We start from the raw sequence: 12923 nt of genomic DNA on the forward strand, positions 1-12923 counted from the left end.
CAGCAATCTTTTTTTTTTTTTTGAGAAGTAGGTCTCAACAGTGGACTTAAAATATTCAGCAAACCATGTTGTAAATAGATGTGCTGTCATCCAGGCTTTGCTGTTCCATTTATAGAGCACAAGGGAAGTAGATTCAGCAAGTTCTTTTTTTTTTCTTTCCAGATTTTAAAAATAACTTTTTTTTCTTAAAAGTTAATATATGCATTATAGGAAACTGTAAAACACAAGAGGCAAAGAACAAAGTCATCCACAATCACAAGCAGTTTATAGTTTGACATTCCCTTCTTGGTCCTTGTGCGCATAGATACAACAGCCAATTTCATGGGATTGAGATGGTACAGTATTTATCATGCTTTTTCACACATCATGAATATTTACCAATTCAAAATCCCAAAGCTATATGAGTATTTTGATAACCAAAAATACACTACACCAACTCAATCTGTTAGTCAAAAATGTAATCCTGCCTTTCTTGGGACAAAAATTTCATAGAAGACAAAAATGGCTACAGGCATCTGGATAAAAGTATTGGCAGAGTTCTGATTAACATACTGCATTCCCTTCATGCTAATTTAAAATGAAACATAAAGCAACAGAGTACATTAAGTAAAATGTTTCTAAGATAATTCATTATCAGAATTATATCATTAAAATATTAGCAAGAAAGTAAGTTTCTACTGAATTACTTAATGTATTCCTATAGTACAGACAAAAGAGACACACATGCATCAATGGCTACAGTCCAAGTGGAAATATGAACACATTTGCATAATCTCTCCCTTCACATGTCCTTCTGTCCCTCGGTTGCCTATCAGAACAAATTCTGATACACACTTCTCAGAGGCGTTAACAATTCCATGTCCAAAATGCATCTTTTCAAGAGCCCTAGGCTTTTCAGAATGGTAAATGAGCACTGGTTTTACCAGCTGCTTTAACCCCTAACAGGAGAGTCAGTCTGTCCTTTGAAGTTAGGTCTTGATTTCTCCTCTCTAGCTATGAAAGTCCTAGATGGCATTTTTTCCCAATAGAAGCCTATTTCATCTACATGAAAAAAATTTGTTGTTTAATGACGCCACCTTCATCAAAGATCTTGGCTAGACCTTCTGGATACTTGCTGCAGCTTCTCCATCAGCGCTTGCTGCTTCACCTTGCACTTTTATATCATGAAGATGGTTTCTTTTCTTAAACCTCATGAACCCATCTCTGCTAGTTTCAAACTCTTCCTCTGCAGCTTCTTCATCTCTCTCAGCCTTCACAGAATTGAAGAGAATTAAGTCCTTGGCTCTGGATCAGGCTTTGGCTTAAGTGTATATTATGGCTGATTCAATCTTCTATCCAGGCTACCCAAATTTTCTCCATAATAGCAATATGCCATTTTTGTTTTCTTATCATTCGTGTATTCACTGAAGTAACACTTTTAATTTCCTTGAAGAACGTTTCCTTTGTGTTCACAACTTGGCTAACTGCCAAAAGAGGCCTAGATTTTGGCCTGTCTCAGCCTTTGACATGCCTTCCTCACTAAACTTAATAATTTCTAGCTTTTGAGCTTTGAGTGAGAGATGTGTGACTCTTCCTTTTATTTGTACACTTAGAGGCCAGCGTAGGATTATCAAGTGGCCTAATTTCAATACTGTGTGTCTCAGGGAATAGGAACAACAGAGGAAGGACAAGAGATGGGAAATAGCTGGTTGGTGGAGGAGTCAGAACATACACTACATTTATCAATTAAGTCTGCCATCATATATGGGCACAGTTCATGACAACCGCAAACAATTACAATAGCAATATCAAAGATCACTGATTAGAGATGACCACAATAGATACAATAATAAGAATTATCATAAATAATAATAAAGTCTGAAATAGTATGTGAAATACCAAAACTACACAGAGATATGAAGTAAGCACATTATTGAAAAAACGGTGCCGAAAGACTTTCTCCATGCAGTTTGCCATGAACCTTCAATTAAAAAAAAAAATCCACTATCTGTGAAACACAATAAAGCAAAGCACAATAAAACAAGGTTTGTGCTTTGTCCTTTGCTTCCTTCATAATTTGATAAGTCATCAAGTTTTTCTGATACTACATGATGGCTTGCAAAATTTTCTTGCCATCTATTTACCATTTCATTAATATTTTCTTGATTTCTTTTCTAAATTAAAGTTTCATCACTGCATCGATCTTTATTTTAAACTAATTTCATAAGCTCCCACGTCATCCTTTCTTTTTATCCTGAATTACCACACCGATGGAATGCTTTTTAAAAAGAGACTTAAGTTTAATTTTCATATTCAAACACTATAAGTTACTACATTCTGTGATCTATACTTATAATGTCATAGCTGAGGTCTATTGCTCATACTACTCATTTTAAAATAATGCACTGAATACATTTTCTGCAGAAACAGAGATTTCTTTAAGTTATTGAAATAAGATTATATAATCTGTTTTAGGAAGGATTTAAGGGGAAAAAGTCATACATCAATATTTGAACGAGTTGACATTAGTTTTTGCAATGCTCTGACCGATTACCCGTTTTGCAATTTATATAACCAGCTGTTGTTTTTAGACCCTAGCTAATTTTGTATATGAATAGAGTATTTCACCTGGCTTTTTCTCTCCCTTTATATCTCTTCGCACAGGAGACTGGTTTCCAAAGGCAAAGGCAATTAGAGGTACTGTCTGAGGCTGGTTCCCAGGCAATTTAGGCAAACAAGACTTTAGCCTAAATTTTCCAGGTTAATTGCTTTGTTTTGCTGTTAAGTGTGGTTTAGGAAAAAGTAGCAGAGAACTAAACTGAAATACATTTTTAAAATCTACAAACTCAATAGCAGGGTGTGTTTGTAACTGTCATATATTTTGGGAGATGTAAAATGAGGTCCCATGGCAACAGTATTTGGCTGAAAGACCAAACCATCTAGGTGAATTAAATATACAACATTTCTGCTTATTCCCTTAGACATATTAAATTGTTATACCAGTGGAAAGACTTTCCTTTTTTTTTTTTTGAGTTGGAGTCTCACTCTGTCGCCCAGACTGGAGTGCAGTGGCCGCTCCCGGCCACCGCAGCCTCGACCTGCTGGGCTCCGGCGATCCTTCTGCCTCAGCCTTCCAAGTAGCTGGAATTACAGGCATGTGCTACCACGCCCAACTGATTTTTTGATTTATTGTAGAGATGAGGTCTCGCTGCCCAGACGGGTCTCAAACCCGCGGTCTCAGGCAATTCACTCACCTCAGCCTCCCAAAGGCGTGGGATTACAGGCTGAGCCACCGAGCCCGTCTGACTTTCCTTTTTTTAATACCAATTTTTAGACCCCAACTCAAACATTAGATTTGGTATATGGATTACAAAAGAAACAATAACAACACTACCAAAATCCAACTGTTTTAAACTCACATAATAGCTATATGAGGGAGGACCCAAAAAACGCCAGAATTTATTTATTAAAAAATGTGTATTTATTCCTACATGTTTTAACTTCAGTCACCTTCAAAGTACTCTTCATTTGATGCAGTACACCTATCAAGACACTTTTTCCACCAATCAAAATAGTTTTTGAACTCGTCTATTTTGATGCCTTTTAGTGCTTCTGCCATTCTTTGTTTCACCTCTTCCACATTGGCAAAGTATTTCCCTTTGAGGACATTTTTTTTATCCAGGGGGAAAAAAAAGTCACTCGGGGTGAGTTTGGGTGAATAGGAAATGTCATTTTTGGTCAAAAACTGCTGAACACTCTATGTGGTGTTGGCAGGTGTGCTCATAAATCACCCATCATGAAATGGGCAAATGCATTGAAACAATCAACAAAAAAAATTAACTGAAGCCGAATGCAGCTTCTCACAACAAAGCTAGCTGCTACACTCATGGCAATGGGTTCCTAGAACACTTAACTAGCTAGGGAAGCCTGTACTACAAGGGGCCCGCCCACCAGAAGATAACCCCAGGTTTTATTGGGTCTCCCCTCAAGGAGTCAGTGTGGTAAAAATATAGAAGGAGATTCAGGCAGCCCCGATATTTACTAACTTTAAAAAGTTATTAAACTTACAGAAGGCTCAGTTTTCTTATTGCAAAAGGGAAATGACAGAACGTTTTCATAAGCTCATTGTATTTATACCAACTTAGATAACACTGGTATCATCACTGGCAAACAAGAGGAGCCTAACAAATACCCATTCATGTTTTGCAGAAGTCTTCTTTAATAATTTTCAATAAATATACAATTACAGGTTTAAAACAAACTTTTCGGTTTTCACAACCTTTGCATATATATAAATTAACACCTCAAGATAGTATTTCACACACTTTCCACTTTCCATTCACATTGTAAAACATACTACCTTTTAATTTTACTAAATCTACCTTTTTCAAGTTTCAAACAATATCTTTGAATTTTAATATTGAATAAATTCTTATTTGTACACACTTTTCATGATTTCTTGACTTCTTTAGCAATTTGTCTCTCTTAAATGCTTTGGACTTCTCAGCCCAAGTGGAGGGGGAAAAAAGCATCTTTAAAGGTACTTTTGATATGACCGGCCTAGCTTAGCAGAGAACTGCTGTTTGGCTACAGAGATGTGAATGGAACAAATCCTACAGCCACTGAATCGTGTTGCTCTCCATGAGCTTATAATGCAGGGAGTGGTCTGTATTAGCTGATTTGCTTCCAAGGACCATTTGAGGTGTTGAGCATAATCTTCAAGTAGCTAGAGCTCTGAGTAATTTAAGGATTGTGTGAATCCCTGCGGTAACTCTGATCAGTTATTTACTAACCCCCTTCCTTGCAGAATGGTCTAGAGGGCAGGATGTGTTCCTCTGAGGGCACTGTCTGCATTTTCCAGGCTGTTGATCCTTATTTGTCTTCCTGTAAATTAGACTCTTCTACTAGAATGACTCCCCAGTGTGGATGCTTTAAAAAAGATTGCTTTTACTGCTCTTGACTCAGCTTTTAAATACTTTTTAATGTTACGTTTGAAATTTTGTCTTAAATTTTCATTCACTTCGGCAGAGTAATCCATAAACCAGACTATAATTTCATCAACTGCAATAAATCAGCAAGGCAAGTTTCATGAGAGTTGTCTGCCCTCACAATCATTCACCAGAACCTTGTATGTGCATGCAGACAGCCCTGGGAATTTGACTGGAGTACAGCCTCAAAGACATTATAAGGCACACAGATGGGTGACAGTGGAAATCTCAATCCAGTAATTTACCTTGCAACGCCTTTGTTCTGCATGAAGCTCTTCGTGGTGATCTGGGAGTGGCTGGGAAAGCTTCTTTTTGAAAGTTCGCAGTTTCTCTAAAGAATCAGCTATTCCTTTCTCACATTTTTCCCAGTCCTGGAATAGGAAGAGGAAGAAATGGCTGACTTTTTAACTTTTATGTTAAAAAAAAAATTGGAAGGAAAAAAGAAAAAAGAAATACTCTTTTTAATTCTCAGAGAAAGGACTAAAGACATGCTGATGAGTGGTGTGAGGGTGTGTCCACAGCCACTGCTGGAGAGTGGGATGGGGGTGCATGGGAAGCTCATCAGGAGAGCTGAACGTAACACTGACTCTGTTACTTATTAATCACAGTGTGGCTCTAAGCAGATAACACTCTATATCTCAATTTTCTCTATGAAAATGAAAATAATACAAACTTTTGTATATTTATTGCAAGGTAAAAGAGGTAATGGGTATCAAAGAACCAATCACAATGCCCAGAATACTATATGTACTCAGAATTGCTATCTGAATCTGAATCTATCTGCACAGGTAGAAGTATAATCCACTGGAGATTTGTCTTTGTCTCTTTTCTGCCCCACCCATAATTGCACCCAATATCTATCCTCTCCCAAATGCATTATGGGGGGAGAAAAAGAGAGGATATAGAATCTCTTTCAAGATAAAAATGTATATGGGTAAAAGAAGAGAGATAAAATCCAACATTCCTTCATGATAAAAACCCTCAACAAACTAGGCATCAAAGGAACCCAGCTCAAAATAATAAGAGCTATAGATGACAAACTCATAGCCAACATTATACTTAGTGGAAAACAGTTGAAAATCTTCATCTAAGAACCAATACAAGCATGTCCACTCCCACTATTTCTATTCAGCAGAGTACTGGAAGTCCTAGCCAGAGCAATCAGGCAGTAGAAAGAAATAGAAGGCCTCCAAATTGGAAACAAGAAAGTCAAATTATCTCTGTTCACTAATGATATGACCATATACCTAGAAAACCCTAAAAACTTCTCTAAGAGACTCCTAGACTTAATAAACAACTTCAGTAAAGTTTTAAGATTCAAAATTAATGTATAAAAATCAGTAGCATGCCTATACACCAATAACACTCAAGTAAAGAACCACATCAAGAGCTCAATCTCATTTACCGTAGACACATACACACACACACACACACACACACACACACACACACAACCAAAACCAAAACCTAGGAATACATTTAACCAAGAAAGTTAAAGATCTCTACAAGGATAACTACAAAATACTGATGAAAGAAATTGTAGATGATGCAAACAAATGAAAAAACATCCCATGCTCATGGATTGGAAGAATCAATATTGTTAAAATGACCATACTGTCCAAAACAATCTATAGATTCAACACATTCCTATCAAATTGCCCAGATAATTTTTTACAGATTTAGAAAAAACAATCAATGAGGAAAGGACATCCTGTTCAGTAAATGATGGCTGGGAAAACTGTGTGGTCATATAAAGAGGAATGAAACCAGACCTCCATCTTTCACTATACAAAAATTAACTCAAGGCTGGGAGTGGTGGTTCATGCTTGTAACACCAGCACTTTGGGAGGCCAAGGTGAGAGGGCTGACTTAGCCCAGGAGTTTAAGATCGACCTGGGCCACAGGGTGAGACCTCATTTCTACAATAAATCAAAAAATTAGCTGGGTATGGTAGTGTGCACCTGTAGTCCCAGCTACTTGGAAGTCTGAGGTTGAAGGATCACCTGAGCCCAACAGGTCAAGGCTGCAGTAGCCATGATCATGCGCCTGAACTCCAGCCTGGGCGAAAAAGTGAGAATCCAACTCAAAAAAAAAAGAAAGAAAAGAAAATGAATTCAAACTAGATTAAAGACTTAAAATGTAAGACCTGAAAGTGTGAAAGTCCTAGAATAAAACCTAAGAAAACTTTTCTGTACATTGGCCTAGGCAAATAATTTATAACAAAGACCCAAAAAGCAAATGCAACAGAAACAAAAATAGAAAAATGGAACTTAATCAAACTAAATAGCTTATGCACAGCAAAATAATAATAATAATAGAGTAAACAATTTAAAGAATGAGGGAAAATATTTGCAAATTATGCCTCTGACAAAGGACTAATTTCCAGAATCTACAAGGGACTTCAACAACTCAATAAGAAAAATGCAAACAACCCCATTGGAAACTGGCAAAGGACATGAATAGACATTTCTCAAAAGAATAAATATAAGTGGCCAACAAATAGATAAAAAAAAATTCAACACACTAATCATTAGAAAATGCAAATTAAAACCACGGTGAGATATCATCTGACATCAGTCAGAGTGGTTATCATTAAAAAGTCAGAGAACAACAGACGTTGGTGTGGATATGGAGAAAAGAAAAAGCTCATTCACTTTTAGAGGGAATATAAATTAGTTCAACCTCTATGGAAAACAGTATGGAGACATCTCAAAGAACTAAAAATAGAAATACCATTTGACCCAGCAATACTAATACTGAGTATCTATCCAAATGAAAATGATTACACAAAAAGACCCCTGTATTCCTATGTTCATTGCAGCACTATTTACAGTAGCAAAGTCATGGAACTAGCCTAAGTGTCCCTTAACAGTTGTCTGAATAAAGAAAATGTGGTATACACCATGGAATACTATGCAGTCATAAAAAAAAAAATCATATCCTTTACAGCAACATGGATGGAGCTGGAGGCAGTTATCTTAAGTAAACTAACTCAGAAACAGAAAACCTATTACCACATGTTCTCACTTATAAGTGAAAACTAAACAATGGGTACACGAGGACATAACAATGAAAAAAATAGATACTGAGGATTTCAAAAAAAAGGAGAGAAAGGTAGAGAGTGAGGGCCAAAATTTACCTATTGGTTACAATTTCACTATTGGGGTAATAAGTACACTGAGTCTGGTACCCACCTGTGTGCAATATACCCACCTGTGTGCAATATACCCATGTAATAAACATGCACTGTACTCTTGAATCTAAATTTTTTTTAAATGTAAAGATAATATAGCCTGGACTCTGATTCAATTCAATATATACATATAATGAGTTGCATAGGTTTGAATTGTTAAAAAAGGAGAAACACACACCACAAAAGGCAAGGCATTTGACTGGCTTTATCTTGTTAGTACTGAATTATATGCAGCCAAGGATTAAATATAACACATAAAAACCCACACAAATCAAGAAGTGGAAGAAGAGAGATAATGCCCAATTTAAGAAATATATATCTTGTAGTAGTTCATAAAGATTTAAGCAATGGATGTAATATTGTGTTCCTTGTAACATTCACATAAAACCATCAATGAAATATGCCCAGGCTTTAAAAAAAAGAAATATATATATATCAAATATGCCAAGTAGTGGTAAGTGCTTTGGAGAAGAATATGGCAGGGTAGGTGGTCGAGAATGGCAGTAAGAATGAGGTAGATCTCAATGTATCAACAAAAGAAAACATACATAGTGTGGTTCATATTTTGAAAGTTTACACACCAAACTGGTAACAATGGTTACCTCTGAAGAAGACAGGAGAGTTTGGATGGTGGTGTAAGGGAAATTTCATTGTTTACTCTGCAGACTTCACTTATTACCAGGTTTTAAAATTCAGAAACAGGCATTTTTTTGTCATTAAAAAATAAAAAAAAATGAAAAGAACCACAGTGAATGTGTAGCACCTTATCTACACATTAGCTCATATTGAAATGAAAATTAAATTGGACTAAACAAGTGTCCCTCATCTTGTCCAACACTGCCCATTTGACATACTTTACATTCCTGGCCTCCCCCTTCCTAAGAGGACTCCCCAGTGGCCACTCTCCACACCATTAATTGCTTTCCAAAGAAAGACAAGTAGAATCACAACTAGAAATACTTTTAGTAGTCAGTATCGTGTCGAATCATTTCTCACCTTCCTTCACAATATCTCTTTCACCATCATCAGTCTTTTCTTGTCTGAATTCTTTCTACCTTCTCTCTTGTCACCTTATTTTTAGCTTAACAACCCAGGTATTATTCCTACAACTGTCTCCTGGAAGTAATGTTAACTAAAGGACCTGCTTGGTTTCTAAGTGAGCTGAGAGTTTGGCCCAAGAATCGCACCTTTCTTTAAAATTCTTTCATGGAATGTCTTAGAGTGTATAATCACATTCCCTTTTTCCCAATTACCAAAAAGGGGGAAAAAAAAAACCCCCTCAAAAAGCAAAACAAAAAAAACTCCTTGACTATCATGGACAGATTTGTTACAATTCCCCTTTATTTTAAAATATCTTTGTAGCCCCAGGCTACATACACTTAGTTCAGTGCTGAGCATAGTGAGGGCAGACTAAAAGATCCTCTTTCTGCTTAAATTGGACAATATTCTCAATAAAAGCATCACACACCTGAAATCTATCAAATCTGTCAATATGCAGTTCTTAGAGGCTTATTGATCTGAAAAAAGATGACATCAGTTTCTTACTTTTCAAAACAAAATTAAGAAATAATAGTGAAGAAGATGAGCATGCGGGGCATGGAATTATAATGACTGTGTTTTGGGCATATTTTCCAAGAGCATTTAGAGCTAAAATTAGATAATTATTATAGTTGTGCTGAAAAGATTCACTAAAATGAGGCTGTACAGACATTACAATTAGATTCATAAATTCCTTCTTAGGCAAACAGGATATAGTGTGTGATTCAAAATAAAATAAACTTTAACAAAAGAAGACTAGGGATTTCCCTTTCCAAGGATGACTTAGATTCTGAAGCTGTAACTGAGACTTTTTACTACATGAATTATAAGGAAATAACTTGATGTCATGACCTGCAAACATCTATCAAAGTGGTTGTTTTATACACCAACAAAAAGACAAGAAAAGCAAATGCAATGACTCAGACATCATGCCTTATTAAGTCTTGGGACTATCTCCAAAAATCACATCACAAATTTAAAAATATGATTAACATGCTCTCCACAGAATGAGTTACAGTGTTTTAAATCCTTTCCTAAAAGCAAAAGGAAGAAAAAAGAACCAAGCATGTTATATTACTGATGAATTGTGCTGTGTGCAAATAATAGTTCTTTATAGATGTTCGGTGACATTTTTGATTGATTGCTTCCTACACAGAAGTTAATATATTATTAAACAAAATTCAGTAGAATAAACCCAACGGGTGTGCACACTTTAAGCACTGAAAAAAACCAAAATCTTTTCTATTAGCGTTAGTTATTACCTTTGATCCAAACAGTGACAGGCCAAATTTAATAGATAACCTCATTCAAGTGTTGGTGATTAGCAACATATGTAAGACCATAGCATTTAGCTGGGCTCACTTTTTTAAAAATCATGATATCAACAACGATAATTAGTATCATTCACTTAGTTCTAAATATGAGCAAGGTATGGTACCACATGATTTACATTCATTATATCATTAATCCTCATTATGGTCGTATGGAGAAGGTAAAATTACACCCGCTCTACAGATGAGGAAACTGAGGTATAGACAGGCTGAGTTAACCAACTTGGTTTACTATAGTATTAAATTGGGCTTATCTGGATTTAGAGCCTCCATCCTTTGTAAACTGCTGATTTAATTATGCATTACACATGGAATTGGAAAGTGAGAGAGAAAAGCATATTGTGGGAGGTCTAGATAAATCTACATTTTCCAAGACTTACTGTGTGATCAGAATGTGATCTGTATCCAACTAATGGCTTAATATACCTCCTGGAGATTTTATCTCATGGCAACTGGCTTGGATAAGCTAAGATAAATGGAGAGTATCATTTTGGGTTGGTTTTTCCCCTTGCTATAAAAAAAGAGATATCAATCTTGAAAACCACTTTAGAGTCTTAGACTAGAGAGTGGAATCTACCCTTTGAATTTCTGTATGGATTTATAAAGTCAGCACATATCTAAGTCTTCACACTGGCCATTAATCAGAATTCATAGCTTGGACAATCTTGTTAGTCTTTAAATTCCTTTGTTGGGGGATTTTCCTGAAAGATGAAATGCTGAAAATTGGGAAACTTTTCTGGTTCATGCAAGACAGGACAAAGTCTTAAGTAGAACACACGGGATCAAAATACCACAGGATATTACGTGATGATCTTTGCATTATCTGATTGAAAGGATGACAATGGGAAGAAGTAGTACAGCAAGTAAACGGTTTTGGTTTTTAACTGAACTTACTTTCAACAAGAAGGCCAGTTTTTTCTTCTGTTCTTCCAGACGCACACTGGCTGACTTCCATTTTTCCTGGACGTCTGTGAGCTCGGCCTGCAAGGCGGCCTCAGCGCCACTGTCCGCTGAGAGCAGGAGTTGCTTGCCGGCTTCCACTGTCAGGATGTAGCTGCCTTGTTGGCGCAGGAACACCTTTTCCTTGAACTGAAAGAAACCACAGCTTTTACTTTCTCACTCTTTTCTTCGCTATTTCCCTATTTTAAGTACTTTTAGACAGCCCTAAATTTTAGCATAAACAGCATGCCCTCTTTCATCCAACAAGCACTTTCCGGTGGTGGTGCTTGATGCATGAATGCACCAGTGTATAAATGAGAGAGACTAAAGTGGGGAGAGGTTTAGTTTCTGCCCCCAAGATAATTCTAATCATGATGTAATAAGAAAACCATTCTAGGACAGGTGTGATGGCTCGCGCCTGCAATCTCAGCATTTTGGGAGGTTGAGAAGGGAGGTTTGCTTAAGCCCAGGGGGTCCAGGTTGTGATGAGCTGTGATCATGCTACTGCACTCCAGGCTGGGTGACAGAGTAAGACTCCAACTCAAAACAAAAAGAAAGAAGGAAAAGAACAAAATCACAGAAAACCACTGTATAAGATTGTTGCACAGGAATATAGAGGGACACTGGACCCAGTAGGGTGCACAGAGAAGCAGAGAGGCTTCCTCAAGGCGGTAAAGGTTGAATGAGTCTTGAAAGACATACGAACGCAACCAGATTAAGAAGGACCTGATGTGGTAAGATGAATGTGACCAGGATTGGAGAGGACACCTACCCATAGAGAAATGAAGATGGGAAATTCACTAAGCCAGAGAAATATGATAGATTCAGGAAGCTGGGCACAGTTTTTAGTGGCTGGAGTGTGGAATGCACGTAACGGAATGATAGAACATGAAGCAAGACCACATCTTGCACAGGAATTTGTTTTGTGCTTTTTTTTTGGTCCAGTTCTAGTCTCACTGTTGCCTAGGCTGGAGTACAGTGGCATGATGGCAGCTCATCACAACCTCAACCTCTTGGACTCAGGAGATCCTTTCACCTCAGCCTCCCAAGTACCGGGACTATAGACATGCACCACCACATCTGGCTAATTAAAAAAAAAAACAACTTGTAGAGATGAGATCTTGCTATGTTGCCCAGGTCGGTGTCGAATTCCTGGGCTCAAGCAGTCCTCCCATTTCAGCTTCCCAAAATGTTGAGATTACAGGCATGAGCCACTGTACCTGGCCAGGAATTTGGTTTTTAATAGTAAAAGGGACTGAGAGTCACAGAAGAATAGAGAGACACGAGAAGTACAGAAGTGATGTGTTAGATTAAAATTTTAATAAAGGCACACAGCAGTAGAATAAGAGTGGAATAGAAGGAATATGTTGGACATACTAAGACAGGTCAGGAAGTTACTGTCTATCTAGGCTAGAAATCATGAGTGCTGAATCAAGGCAGCGGCAGAAGAGACAG

At 37.1% G+C, this 12923-nt stretch overlaps 1 protein-coding gene across 1 annotated transcript in view; it reads right to left on the minus strand.

The window, feature by feature from the left end:
* Nucleotides 1-12923, minus strand: part of SYNE1 (spectrin repeat containing nuclear envelope protein 1) — a 391665-nt gene that overhangs the window by 71510 nt on the left and 307232 nt on the right. The window contains exons 120-121 of the mRNA XM_021716025.1: nt 11424-11618; nt 5213-5338 (exon numbers count right to left, since the gene is read on the minus strand). Of these exons, the coding sequence (XP_021571700.1) occupies nt 5213-5338; nt 11424-11618 (321 nt within the window). The remainder of the gene's footprint in view (nt 1-5212; nt 5339-11423; nt 11619-12923) is intronic.

Source organism: Carlito syrichta, unplaced genomic scaffold, assembly GCF_000164805.1.
Source record: "Carlito syrichta isolate Samal-C Ts95f unplaced genomic scaffold, Tarsius_syrichta-2.0.1 Scaffold308114, whole genome shotgun sequence".
NCBI classification, from domain to species: domain Eukaryota; kingdom Metazoa; phylum Chordata; class Mammalia; order Primates; family Tarsiidae; genus Carlito; species Carlito syrichta.